General features: G+C 35.0%; 1 protein-coding gene across 1 annotated transcript; it reads left to right on the top strand.

Annotated features, from left to right (window-relative positions):
* Positions 1 to 8,458: 8,458 nt before the first annotated feature.
* LOC113360110 lies at positions 8,459 to 9,422 on the top strand. Its single transcript, XM_026603656.1, has 3 exons — positions 8,459 to 8,584; positions 8,704 to 8,892; positions 8,955 to 9,422. Exons 1-3 carry the CDS (start codon positions 8,459 to 8,461, stop codon positions 9,420 to 9,422), a joined length of 783 nt encoding a protein of 260 aa, XP_026459441.1.
* Positions 9,423 to 15,392: the final 5,970 nt, after the last annotated feature.

The following is a 15,392-nucleotide window of genomic DNA, read 5'->3' as shown; positions in this document are numbered from 1 at the left end:
ATAATTGTTGTGGAAGTCCTCTTATATAGTTTTCATGAGATCTAGGTATTATAATTTATCCGGGACCAAGTTTCCTTGATTTGGAAGTCAAAATACGTCAAAAGGGACCCCACAGGTTTGTCTCAGTCGGCATTTTCGAATCCCCCAAAGCAATGCCGAAAGTTTGTATCTAAAATACACCTTCTCTGCCTGAAATATGGACACTTTCAGTATTGATTTAGCAATGCCGAAAGTTGTGTTGTAGATCGTCGTTTTTCGTCTCGACTGTTTTGGCCATAACTTCTTCGTCCGAACTCGGAATGACATCATTGTTTCGCCGTTCACTTCGTAATTGAATTCTCTTAAAGATGGTGATAATAAATCCTAAATTGGATGAGTTGAACTTGGTATTCTAGTCCTTCTTATGTTTTCGACCTTCTTTGCTCCTTTTCATCGCACTTCTTCCACTTCTTTCGGCTTTAGACACTGGGATCTTTGAGAACTTCACTTTATAGCTCTTTTGCAGCTCTTTTAACTCTTCTTAGGATGATTCGCCTGATATAAAACATAAACTAGAAAATAATCGTAATAACAAGTAATATGCAAGAATTATAGCTAAAACAAGTATGGAATTTACATTCTAAACATGTAAATTAAGCACTTATAAAATTCCCCCACACTTAGATTTTGCTAGTCCTCGAGAAAACTACCTAAAGTACCACAACTCCATGTCGTCGAGGATACGGATGCACTTAGCAAATGCAACATTCCTTTAAACCCCTAGGTGTCCCTAGTGGACGAGTTATAGTCTCGTGAGGGCTTATGAGAGGTATACCCACAAAACCTACTCCAACTTCAAAGCGTTCCAGCGCCCCAAGCATTCAAAGAGTTATCAGGACATAGAGTTTCTGCATGTTAGTAATAAGAAGTTAGAAATACAAAAGAATATATTCTCATTCTTAAATGTTGAGTGAGAAATAACCACACCATAATGAGAGAACGCGTGTTTGAGAGCGACCAATAAGCATTCCGCCTCGACTTCTACCTCACTTAAAAGGATTTTATGTTAATTGCACTCAATAAGACGGATTTTTTATGGGTCTCACATGTGTGCAGGTAGGAATGAAGAGAGAAATCCTACACACGTTGAATAGTGGGAAGGAAACCTTCCGAATTATTTCTGAAGACCCCACAAGATTGTGGGAAATAAAAGATATTTTTCTGATGATCTCTAAGAAAGGAAATAAACCACTATAGCAAGGATATGATTACTTACCACCTTCACATCCGATCGGCAGTGATGATAGCACCACTCTCACATCATCCACTAGAAACGTAGTCTTCAGCCCGTCTTCTTCATCTTCTTGGTCTTCGGTATTCAATGGTTGATGATAAACTTTGAACTTCGTAAAACTTTGACAATTTATAACTCTTTTCTCTTCAATTCCTTGTTGCTTGAAACTTCTTTATATATTTTTCTTCCCCATGGCTTATTAAATAAATAAATAAAAAATAACAATTATTTTTCTCGTCTTTTTTTTCTTCTTTTTTTCATTTTTTTTTCCTTTTTTTTCGATTTTATTATGACAAGAAAAATAATACAAAAATAACAATGAAAATGGCCATGGTGAAGTACTTTACCGCTTGATTCTTCACAACTTGTATTGTCTCGTATCATAAACTTCAATAACTCTCATCTTTTGATTTTCCTCGCTCTTGTACTTAGTCTTCCACTTTGATATAGAATTCCGCTCCTTATATTGTATGTCTTCAACATGTATATAAAAATCTGCTCATTATATGTTGCTTTACTCGGATATGAAATTTTGCACTTCCTTGAATAGTTGCTTGTAAACCTCAAACGTCTTCAACTTTCCTTGTAGATTTTGATGTCGCTCCACTTGTTGATGATTATGGTGTTTGTATGGACTTTTTGTTGGAGAGAGAGAGAGAGAGAGAATGGTGCTAACTTCAAATCAAACTACAAGAAGGTGGTTTTCATCTATAAACGTCACCCTCATGATTGACGAAATTAGCACTCAATAGATCAAAGAGTAGTGCTTCTATTGGTGGGAGTTTGGGTAGCTCACCATTCTGCCCGGATTTAACGTATGGTGACACACACTCAAAAGAAAGCTCTTTAGTCAGCTACAAAGAAAATTTTTGGTCTGGTGTGTCTGTTGATTTGAAAATAGGTAGTCTCCACTAATTATTGATCAGCGACTCTAATAATGCATTTCTACCTGCTCCTCATTTGCATCACTGGCATGATTAAATCCATTATTTAACACTCTAACAAGCAAGAAATCCGAACGTAGTGCCCTAACACTTCCAAGTTCAGTTATGTCAGTAAGAACTCTCTATGTAAACATACCTAGAAGTATGCTAGTGACTCTAAAATCTCTACAAGTTGGAGGTTTTATGCAAAATTTACAAAATTTTAAAAAATTCTATATGCAAAATATCCAAACACTCCCCCACACTTAAACTTTACATTGTCCTCAATGTAATTGACTCGTCCTAAGTAAAATCAAGGTGGGAAATCCTAATATGATATGAAAAATAAGAAAACTAAAAACAAAAATGATAGAAAATACAAAACCAATGGGTTTCCTCCCATTCAGCGCTTGGTTTAACGTCGTCATCCCGGCATTCTTGTTATCGTCCATACATCAACAATCTGAAAATCTGGTAATCCTTCCAGAAAATAATTTGCAATTCTAATAACAGCTTCACACAATGATTAGCATAAGAAATAAATATAGAAGTTATCACTTTATTGAAGTTTCCCCCACACTTAGTCCTTTCTACACTCAGAAGTGGATAGAGAACATAGAATTCGGGAACTTCAAAAGGTTCCTCAGCTTGGTGAACCTGCACAATGCTAGAATCAAACACATCAAGTGGTGGATACTTAGAAGAAAAATAATCCATTAAAACTTTGGAAGCACATAACTCTAATCCTAAGTGAGGTATTTTCCTAAAAGTTTTGTTAATAACTCTTTGAGAAACTACTTCAATTGGATGGAAATGATCAATAGATATGGAATTATGTAAAGGATTACAGAAACCTTGTCCGAGATCCTCATCTTTCTTAATTAACTTCATTGAATTATTTACCTCAAGTATATCGTGGTCCTCTATCAAACTTTTAATTTCTACTTCAACCGAAATCTCAGCATCATTATATTCTTTGTCAAGTTCAATTGGGTCTTCCACGAATCCAATCAATTTGGTTTCATTCGAAATCTCTATCTCTTCAACACTCTCATCATCTGAATCAAATTCCGCTCTCATGAACTCTTCCTAGGTATAAATTTTTGGGTATTCTTCATGAGTCACATTCGAGGGAATGATTGGCTTGCAAATCAACCGGCCTAAAAACATTGTAATCCGGGTATTCATTGTAACGTTGATATGCTTTCGAGTATGTTACACCGTTTACAACAATGGTTCGGTCATACCAAGGCTCCTCCTTTTGAATAGACGAATGATCATTATTACGATCCGGAGCTGGAATAACTTCACCACTGTTACAAAGGCTTTCCAAATGTTGCTCATCTTTCTCCACTTCCTCCTTAAGTTGATTCATGTCCATTCTTAAGTTGTTCATGCCTTCTTGAAGTTCTTGGAGCGATTGATCAACACTTTGTTGACGTTGCTCTAATCCTTAATAATATTTTTCTATTTGCACATGAAGATCTTCCATCATGGTACACATTTGTTCTGCAACACTTGAAGAAATATGATTAAAAGCATTACTATCCTCCCATCCTTGTGATTGTTAACTTACATGCCCGTCATAAGGTTGTTGACATGTATGAGAATATCCGTAAGGTTCCGTGGGATATTGATCATAGCCAAAATATTGGTTTTGATTATACCCATAGGATGGTTGGTAGTTGTCATATGAATGAGATAGAAAACCATATTGATTACCACTGTTGTATATGTGATCTTGTGCTCCGTACATGTTATCTCCGTAAGGAAACATGACGACTCACAAGAGCAAAAGAGAAAATAAAACAAAAATTTAAAAACAAAAATAAAAATAAAAACAAGCTAAACAAATAACAAATCAATTAGCAACTGCTCCATGACAGTGGCGCCAAAATTTGATGCATGTCGTAACCACAACAAATTAATCGAGATATTTCTCACTAATTAAATAAATGATATAGCGGTAGTAAGGATCGTTCCCACAGAGAGATGTGTAATTAACAGGTTATTTAGATATAAAAATAAGATAAAACAAAGGGGCGGATTGGTTTAAAGTAGAATAAAAAGAATAACAAATAAAAGAAAGATGATCAAGGAATCCTTCGTCGTTACCAAACGTTAACTGGATTAGAATACTTATTTATCTTTCGTCAGAATCATTCATCACCACCCATAGAATAGCAGCTAGAGCAGTGTTATCCCCAAAACTCCTTTTACCACAGATACAGAAGCTCTCCAATATCAGATTCTATCCAACCGACCAAGTAGTAGATCACTCAAGGTGTAATCCAATCGAACGCTTTAGGTTTTGTGAATTAGGTTGATCCCAGTAGTTAAACTCTTATCTCAAGGTCCACTTGCTGGTGTTATCTCACTCGCAATTGCTCCACAGAATCCATGTGCAACGTCTCGCGATTTCTGCTTGTGTACGAATTATTCGACGATTACTTATCTCCTAACTCAATACTAGCAATAGAATGATCAATAGATTAATCCAGTGTACACTGCGAATAATCTAACTAATCAATCATAAACCCTAGAAATAGTAAAAACAAACGATGATGATTAAAACTTCAAACAAATTTGTATAATTAATAAAGCTTCACGCTTAGAACATTGAATTCATCCTCAATCAACAAAATTTTAGCTTCTCATGATTACACAATTACCCGGTTTCCCCCTAAAGGGGTAAACCCTAGAATATTTTATGAATAACAAAAGTATAATATGAGATGTGATCCCCTCTAATTTTTTTGGAAGTCCTCTTATATAGTTTTCATGATATCTCGGTATTAGAATCCATCCGGGACCAAGTTTCCTTGATTTGGAAGTCAAAATACGTCAAAAGGGACCCCATAGGTTTGTCTCAGTCGGCATTTTCGAATCCCCCAAATCAATGCCAGAAGTTGGGGTCTAAAATACATCTTCTCTGCCCGAAATATGGCCACTTTCGGTATTGCTTTAGCAATGCTGAAAGTTGTGTTATAGATCGTCGTTTTTCGTCTCGACTGTTTTGGACGTAACTTCTTCGCCTGAACTCGGAATAGCCTCATTCTTTCGCCGTTCACTTCGTAATTGAACTCTCTTCAAGATGGTGATAAGAAACCCTAAATTTGGATGAGTCGAACTTGGTATTCTAGTCCTTCTTATGCTTTCGAATTTCTTTGCTCCTTTTCGTCGCACTTCTTCCACTTCTTTCGGCTTTAGACACTTGGATCTTTGAGAACTTCACTTTATAGATCTTTTCACTCTTCTTGGGATGATTCACCTGATATGACACATAAACTAGAAAATAATCATAATAACAAGTAATATGCAAGAATTATAGCTAAAACAAGTATGTAATTGACATTCTAAACATGTAAATTAAGCATTTATCAGTTAGCGGCAGTCATTATGTTTGTTGAACTTTTTGTTCTGAAAATGAGTAGCCAGACGTCATTATATACCAATGGTTGGTTTCCCAAATATCATATGTTTTTTATGTTTGCGGAAATGTTACTTTATGTAAAATCTTTGCAATCGTGGATGCATCATTTGATGGATTTTGAATCTGGATCCGAAATTTATTTAAAATAATATCTTTGCGTGTTTGATTGGTGTTTAATAGTTGCTTTTTTAACTAAAAAATCACAATGTCTTCCCAAGTACTTCAAGTATGGACAAATCATGAAACTAGAAGGTTTTAGTTAGAATAAGAATGTGTACTGTATTTCCCTTTGTTTCCTAAATATCCAGTCGAAGTATATAGTAGTGTTAAATTTTTATGTCCAATGGTGAATTACTTTTGACGGAAAGGCTATATTGAAATTGTAAATTGTGATGATGCAAATGTTGTATTATTTTATTTTAGTTACTGATTGAATAGATAGGAAGACATATAATAATACACTACTCACTATGAGTTGCACCTAAGGGACCTGCTAACAAAGGAACATTCTGCTTTTTTCGTCATTTATTTTGTATATTGGAATTGTTTTTGTTTTTATAATTTAAGGGCTATCACTGGAACTAAAACAAACGAGATATTTACCCTTGAAAAAATACTTCAAAAAATCCATGTGAAGAATAACGGTAAGCCAAAAATATAATTTGAGGGCCATCACTGTGAAGAATTACGGTAAACCAAAAAATCCATACCCGTGTCGTTAAGCCCTAGTTTTCATACATATCAAATTTATATGTAAAATGTTATTTATTTTAGGTTAGGGTTTGTGAAAACATTATGTAATATTATATTTATATTAATGTTTCTATGATTTTCAATGTTTCAGTATCTAGAAATTTTTATCAAATTAGTCAATGGTTGCACATCCTAGGTACTTTGGGCATCAAACTACGATTGTTCAAATTCAGAAAATTAAAAATTATTTTTTAAATTAATATATTATTAATATATATATAAAATTATTAGATCATCATTTATGCAATACGCTCTGATTAAGATGTGGTCGGGTCACATGCATTTTGTATGTGGCCCTTCTTAATATTTTAACACGTATTTAAACTAAAAACCTACCTCCTTTAAATCCTCGTAATTGCTTTACTTTTGTGATAAAAAGTAGGAGGTTAAGACAAATTTTTAAGTAATAAAGTTGTTTTAGAGAAAAAAAAATATATACTTTATAAGACATGTCATCATATAAAGATAAAGTATGTGGCCCGACCACTTCATAGCCGCACTATATGTAATATCTCTTTTTCTTTTTCCTTTTTTATAAAAGAAACTTGTATTATAATGTAACGAGCCTCAAACTCGTCAACACTATTAGACCAGTTAAGAGACGATTAAGTCGCCAATGACTCGATTAATTAGAGACGAACGTTAATTAATAGTAACTAATATAATAACGATCTAGATACGAAGCTAGTATCTCTAGATAGGTCTCGAAAAGTTATGCGAGATAGACTACTCGAACGTGTCAATCGGATATCGGACGAAGAAGATCTCATCGAAAACCCGTGTGAAGGGCAAATTAGTCTTTTTGTGAATTAGCCGACTCGGATTCACTTATCCTTTTGCGAGGTGTCTCATTAACCAAATTTGGTCTTATCTACCCATTTAGAGGATAGACTCGTACCCCTCCTCTTCTTCTCCTTTATTCTTCTTTCTTCTCATTTCTTCTTCCTCTTCGTTTTTCTTCTGTTCTTCTTCGAGCGATTCTGAGAGAAGTGTTTGATGAAACGATTAGATGATGGAGGTGTTGTTGTGGTGGTGAATCGTAAGGAGGAGAGTTAGGGGATTAATATAGTTGTGCTCGAGATGATGAAACTCAGAAGTAGAATTAGGTTTTTTTGTTAATTGTTTGGAATTCGATTCGAGAAAGGATTAAGACGAGTTAGACGAAATTACAAGATGGGTTTGTTTGATTGGAGATTTTGATTGTTGAATTATCGATTGGAGATTGTTCTGATGAAGAATCACTAAACCAGGTAATTTAGGGTTTCTTTAATTTGAAGATTTAATTTGGGGTTTCTGTTTTGATTGAATTCTTTGTGAAATTAAATTTGGTTTGGTAGTTTATTTCTTGGGTTTGTTGTTAATTGGGGTAGAAAGTATTCTATCAGGTTTAATTTTGGGTTCTTTAGGAATTTGATTTATGGGTTAGGGTTTCATTGAATTGAAGATGAAGATTTGGGTTCCTGAGTTGGGAGGTGCTGATAAAGAAGATGAATTGAATGGTGCTGATTGAACTCAGGTTATAGAATTAGAGTTTGAAGAATGTCCTGAAGTTGGGGTTATGAACAAAGTGATACCGTAGGACTGTTATTGATGAGATTCGATTAAGTATAGATGGGTTTGTTTCAAATCAAGAAGAATGAAGTGCGGTGTTGATGCAGTTTAATTGAGGATATTCAGATTCTGTTTCAGACATTCATTAATCTTTCTGTCTCATTAAGACAATCACTCAGCTTATCTGAGTTAGTTATTCTAACTGTAACTGACAGAGTCCACCTGTGTCTATATTATTGGTTATCAGTATTGTCTAGTGAGCTGTCAACAGCTGTCTAACAGAATCTTGAGTTATTGTTAACTCTGTCTACTTTATAAAGACATTGTAACTCTTCTTTTAGTTAATGAGAATTTATCTGTGACCTTTCCCAAAACAACTATGGTATCAGATTGAAAACAAATCTTCAATTGGTTTCTTGGTTCGATCATCTTCCGCAATAACAACAAATTTTTTGATCTGAAAATCAAATCTTGTACTCTTATCTTCTTCAATTTCAATTTCTGATCTTATTCAATCTTTTCACAATGTCAAGACTGATTGAATCATCTTCATCTTCAATCACATCTGTACCTCTTCATACTCTTGAAAATATCATACCTTTGAAGCTTCAAGACGACAATTTCTTGACCTGGAAATCGTTAATTACTCCGGTTCTTCGAAAATTTCGATTCTTGGATATGTAGATGGTACTAATCCGTGTCCATCTCAATTTATTACTTCTAGTACAAGATCTGCATCAACTGTGAATCGGAATTTTTCTACTTTGCAGGATGAAGATACGTGTGTTCTTCTCCTCCTTAATGCTTCAATTTCTGTTTCTGTTATCGTTCATGTCGCTACTTGCTCCACATCAAAGGAATTATGGGATAATCTACATAAAAGGTTTGGTGCATCTTCTTCTGCTCATACGATTCAATTAAGTACTCAATTACAGAATATGCGTCTAGGATCATCTAAGGTTTCTACCTACATTTCTGAAATCGAGAAGCTCTTCAATCAATTAGCTGCTTGTGGATCTAGAATTCAGATGATGAACTTCTAGTTACAGTTCTAGGTGGTCTTGGACCAGATTATCATGCTTTTTCTACCTCAATTCGAATTCGCTCTCCACCTGTTACCTTTGGGGAATTGCATAGCTTACTCTTAAGTGAGGAGATTATATTATCTGAGCGTAATGCTGCTCTTAGATATGATGCTAAATCTAAGGCTTTCTTAGCATCTACTTCTCAAGGTCAATTCAGAGGATTTCGGCCATCTTATCATTTTAATTTTAGAGGTCGTGGTCGTGGTGGTATATCTTTCAGAGGTGGTTCTCATTCTTCATTCACTCCTACTTTTCGTCCATCCTCTTCTACTGATGGATCTGCACCTAGAACAACTGCGTCAGCTGCTCGAATCATCTGTCAAATCTGCTCTAAAGTTGGACATACTGCTATTGAATGTTTTCAGCGCATGAATTTTGCTTATCAAGGCCGTGATCCTCCATAGAAATTGTCTGCCATGATTGCAAGTGCTAATATTCTTAGTGAGAATCCCTGGTATATTAATTCTGGTGCCACTAACCATCTCACTTACAATATGGATGAATATTATCCATCCACTTCTTATGATGGTTCTGCTCAAATTGCTACTGCCAATGGTGAAGGTATGGCAATTTCTCACATTAGTAATTCGAATTTGATTCTTCAAGAAAACCTTTTTTCTTTGAACAATGTGTTACATGTTCCTAAGTGTGCTCAGAATTTGACATCTGTCCATCAGTTTACTAGTGACAATAATTGTTCGCTCACTTTCACACCTTCTGATTATGTTGCAAAGGATCTTCTCTCTCAAAAGACATTGTTCAAGGGGAAGAGTAAAGGAGGATTATATCCACTGCATTGTCAAGTTCAACCAATCACTTCACCACCTCCAACTGCCTTGTCCTGTATTAAAGTTTCTTCTGATATATGGCATAAACGATTAGGTCATCCCTCTTTTCAGACCATGAATAAAGTTTGTAGGACTTTGTCTTTACCTGTGTCTGTTAATGAACCTTTGTTCTGTAATGATTGTAAGCTTGCTATAAGTCATAAGCAACCTTTCATACTTTCCATTTCTGCTAGTACTTCTCCTCTGCAATTACTACATTTGGATGTATGGGGTCCTGCAATTGTATCTGTCTCTGGTTACAGATTTTATGTTAATATAGTGGATGATTTTACAAATTTTTGTTGGATCTATCCTCTTTCTGCTAAATCAGATTTTAAGATTATTTTCAAATATTTTAAAGCCTTTGTTGAGAATTTGTTCTCAACAACTATAAAAATGTTAAGAACTGATGGGGGTGGAGAATTTGTCAATAATGAATTGGGTGATTTTCTTCTAGAGCATGGTATTGGTCATGAACTGACATGTCCCAACACACCAGAGCAGAATGGTGTTGCAGAATCTAAACACAGACATTTATAGGATATTACAAGAGCCTTTTTTATTCAGTCTGGTGTTCCTGACAAATTTTGGGTAGAAGCTTTAACTGCAGCTAACTATGTGATTAATAGACTTCCAGTGAGATCTCTTCAGATGGTTTCTCCTTTTGAATCTCTATTTCACAAGAAACCAGACTACATGTTCTTAAGAACCTTTGGTAGTCTGTGCTTCCCATGGCTCAAACCCTATACTACCAGCAAGCTTGAACCAAGAAGCAAAACCTGTGTCTTTTGAGTATGAGCAGGAGGTAGTGGTACTGATTGTGTTATTTCTGATGGCTGGTGCTGTTAGATAAGAACCTGAAGAAGCTGTTAATGGATCATTATGCAGAATGGTTGGTGATTCATGGATCAATTACTGGTGGTTAGCTCAAAGACTGAAAGATGATGATGTGGAACTGATATGAAGCTACAATTACAGTGAAGATTGTGTCTTTGGCAGTTATGGAGTGAACTGGTGATATTTTACAGATGACATGAAGTTGAAGTTGTTGTGGTGGTGGGTTTAGCTGAGTTATGGATTTGATAATGAATTAGCTTAACTGATAAATTATGGTGTTAGTATTGAATTTGTAATGAAGTGGTTTAGATGAATTGTAGATGATCAGGGATGCAAAATGAAGTGATGTTGAGTCATGAGATACACATATTGGTGTTGTTGTTATGAATGATGGAGGACTGGAAGATGGGTATTGGTGATATAGGATTTGTGTATGTGAAGTACAGTTTATAGATTGGTTATAGGTATATGGTTGAGTTAGATTGCAGTTGCAGTTCAAGTTGAATGTACAAAGAATAGGGGATGGTTATGTTTGAGTTGCAGTTGGTGCAATCTAGGAATTAGTTACATCTCTTAGATGTTGTTTATGCAGTTAGGATGTTTTTGCTGAAGTTGCTTGTATTGTGGTTTTGATTATATGAACATCTGCTTTAATAACTTAGACCTGTTAGTCATCCCAGTCATATTATCTGATTGATTCTCTTCTTAGCTGAATTTGTCCATCTGACTGAGTTGAATCGTTTTGACTCACCGATTTCCCTATCTTGACCTGTGTTGACTCAGTGGACCGAGTTGGACCTTGACCCTGGACTTTGACTAGCGTGGACTGTTAGCTGACTCCTTTGACCGTCAGTGACCGTTAGTCTGACCCAGTTGGACTAAGCCTTGTGTAGTGGGACGAGTTTAGTGGACTTGGGCTTTAATCTAGTTTTCTTATTTAGATGAATTGGACCACTTGTGGTCCGAGTTGACCTTTGGTTCCTTTTACAAAGTTGTAGAAGACATATCTAATGAACTATAGAACCAACCTAAATCAAGTAGTAAACCTTAGATGTGCTAAAGATAGACAATGAAAAGGTGTAGAATAATTAATGGGCTTAGAACCATTAGATAGTTCACTTAGCCTATATCTAGAGTGTTGTATGAGATTATGTTATGAGCCTTGTGTGAGCCTTCTGGCTAATTCTTTAGAGTGCTTGTGTGATTAACAGTTGGTCGTTTTTAACAACGATCGATTCAAAGGATGATCTAGTGGATTGAACATCTCGAGGTAGGCGAGGCTTGTCATTAAAAGAGGTGGGAATCGATAACGAAGTCTCTTGTATTCAGTATTGTTTTAAAAATCTATCTTTTATGAAATGCATGCATGTCTTTGTTACTGTATGATATGTGTACGCATGTATTATATGTGTGTATTACAAACTAGTTTTCTTTTACATTTTGGGATGGGCTTGGATCTTTAGAAACAACTAATATCTGTGTTTTGGGAGTATTTACTTATTTTCCAAAATGTGATTCTTTCCATTGACTGGAAAGTGGTTACAATCTTTATTTGTTGTTAGCATGAAAGGAAGAAGTTTTCCTTTTGATTGGTGTGAGATGTGTGATCCCAAATGTTATATCTATTTATTGCAAACCTAGATAGGCCTCGTTGGGCTGAATATTATATAGGTCTGGCTTTAATTTGGCCATTATATTTTCCCTATTTCTGTACGGGGGAAACGCATGTCTCATATATGGATGTTTACTGTTCTTTTAAATTACTTTCAAAAGCTATTATATTATGTTTTGGTGTTTAGAGAAAGTGACGTTGAGAATCTTATATAAGATTGTTGGATTTACGCGGTGTATATGGCTCTGCACTGTGTAAGCACTTCGATCGGATATAATGTTGTTTCCATTTGTTTCCTTTGAACACTTGCTATGTAGAGTGCACGTAGAATAAGGTACTGGTAAGGTACATATAGTTTATGACTTGAGGACGGAAACCTCATGGGCGCTTTAATGATTATTGAAGAATCTGCAACAGTCATGCCTTGCTACTCCGAAGGAAGACGTCGCTCAACTACTATTTATGTTGTGAATGTGTGTCGGTTTATTGATTGGTAGAATTTTATAATTTCTGTGTTACTATTATTTTAATATGCTTTATATGTTTTCCGTGTTTTATCGGTTTTCAGTAAAACCTGCATCGTCTTTAAATCATTCTAGTGATTACTTGAAAGTTAGTTGTTATTTCTACGGGGAACCCCTTCTAGGGATGATGTGCTCACCCATTCCCACTTTCAGTTTCAGAGACAGATCAAGTTGTGCACGTGGTGATGAAAGCTTTGAGGAGTTGGTTTCGTTAGTTAGTTAGCTTCCGCTATGTTTATTTTGTGTTTATATTATATTTGTAAATCAACTCACTATTAAATATGTAACACTTGAGAGGAGTTCTTATATTTATTTCAGAGAGGGTTTAGATTCAGGTTAATCTTTGTTTAGAACTTATTTCTTAATGTTTAAATAGATGTTTTAGATCGTTAGTGCCTCATTTTATAGTTAATATCTTGGATTAGTCAGCTGCTAGCTTAGGGGGCTCTACATATAACTACGCCAAATCAAAAACATTTTTCAAGTTACAACATTTAGATATTTACTTTTCCTACTCTTATACCAACATCTAGAATCCAGTTTCTGGAAATCAAATCGATTAAGATACTTGGATAATTTCTCCCCTATAAAGTTACAATCCCTATTGACATAATGATAAGAAGAAGAGGCAAAAGAATTTTTGAAGTCTAAATCTTTGATTAGAAAAGCTTTACTTCTCCAGTTGACAACAAAATTTCTTTTCTTCATTCCGTTGATCACACTGAGATTGTCACTTAGAAAGATTATTTCGTCTAAGCCAATTTCTGAGGCCCATCTTGTGGCTATTCTGAAAGTTCTAGCTTTTGTTTCCGCAGGGCTTGAGCATGTCCCTGTAGGATTAGAATCTCGCAACAACTATGTCTCAGCGATATTATCAATGGTATTGCACAATAGCGTCGCAGAACAATTTCAGAAACGACGTTAGCAAAGATCATGAGAAAGATGTGATAGTCTTGTGAAAATTAGAGAGCTTGCGAAGTTAACATTTGTAAGGTTGCGAGAATGTCGCAAGCCATATCCGAAAATAAAGGACAGATTAGCTGTCATCCACTATGTATTTTCCTTATAAATAGTCAATCGAGTTGAAAAGGAGAGAGAGATCTTTTTTGGAGAGAAGAAACAAGTAAATAGGAGAGAGAAAGTTGAGAGCAGAGATCATTCTTGATTTCTTTATTTTTCTTGTAAGAACATTTAGAAATTAATCAATAAAATTAAGAGTGAAAACCTAAAAATGAGTTGATCAATAATGAAATTAAATAAAGGGTGTATTGTAGGATTTCTTGCAACTACATAATGGCGCTAGAAACAGGGACATTGAAGATCGAAAGTTGAAGATTGTTGATTGAGAATATTCAAGTCAAGAAAGTGATTAAATAAATCAGTTAATCAGTTAAAAGAAAGATGAGTAGAATTAATGAAAATGGCAAAAGATTGGAGTGTAATATGATAACAAAAAGCTTGATCAATGAATTTCATCAAAACGTCAAAGGTAGAATACATAAACGAAATTTTGAAGGAAAGAAAATTATAGCGGTAGAATAAATATCACCCTTGAAAGAGTGGGAAAAACAAAAAATTGCATTCATGGCGGAAGAAATACCAAAAGAAAATTTAAACCACATATCTCTGTTAGTCATCACAGTGCCCATTACACGAAAAGAGAAGGATACAACAATAAAATCTGCAGGAGAATGGATGTTGAACAGAACTTTAATCGATACAGGAAGTTCAGTTGATATAATATTTTATCATGCATTCCGGGGAATGGGATTTAAAGATGAAGAAATGTCCAGTTCAGCATATTTTGTTCACGGCTTTGGAAAATCCACAACAAAACCTAAAGGAGAAATAGTGGTGTGAATTCCACTTGAAGAAATCAAAACATATGTAACATTGTGTGTGGTGGATATGAAATCACTATATAATATGTTATTAGGAAGATCATGGATACATGCGATAAAAGTTGTGGTATCAACGTTGCATCAATGTATTAAATTCCCCACTCCAAATGGAATAGGTGAAATTAGAGGAGATGTTGACAATGCGAAATTATGTCATCAAATTGAAGTAAAGCATTATGAAGAACAAGTAAAAAGGAAACAATTTCGCAGAAAATTGGCAAAGGAAGCAAAGAAGGAAGAAGAATTTAGAGTTTATATGATAAGGGCAAAAGAAGGAAAAGGAATACCCAGCGAAATTTCGGAAGAAGGGGAAGAACCCATAAAAGAAATAAAAGAACCAACACCAATGGGAGAAACTAAATCCAGTTACACTTCCGCAAAACCAACAAAAGAAATAAATGTTGGGACTCTAGAGGAGCCTCTAATGTTGATAATTGGAACCAAAATGGATGTAGAAGAAGAAGAAAGAACTGTCAACTTGTTGCGAGAATATAAAGATATCTTCGCAGGAAACATGGACGAGATACCAGGAATAGATCCATCAATTGCTTGCCACAAATTGGAGATTAACAAAAATGTGAGACCATTTAAACAGAGAATAAGAAAAATCGCAACAACTTACCATTCCCAAATAGAAGAAGAATTACAGAAAATGCTTGAGGCAGGGATTATA

This window comes from Papaver somniferum, chromosome 3 (genome assembly GCF_003573695.1).
Source record: "Papaver somniferum cultivar HN1 chromosome 3, ASM357369v1, whole genome shotgun sequence".
Taxonomy (NCBI): domain Eukaryota; kingdom Viridiplantae; phylum Streptophyta; class Magnoliopsida; order Ranunculales; family Papaveraceae; genus Papaver; species Papaver somniferum.
Note: the sequence above shows the minus strand (reverse complement) of the source record. Positions and strands in the feature narration are given on the sequence as shown.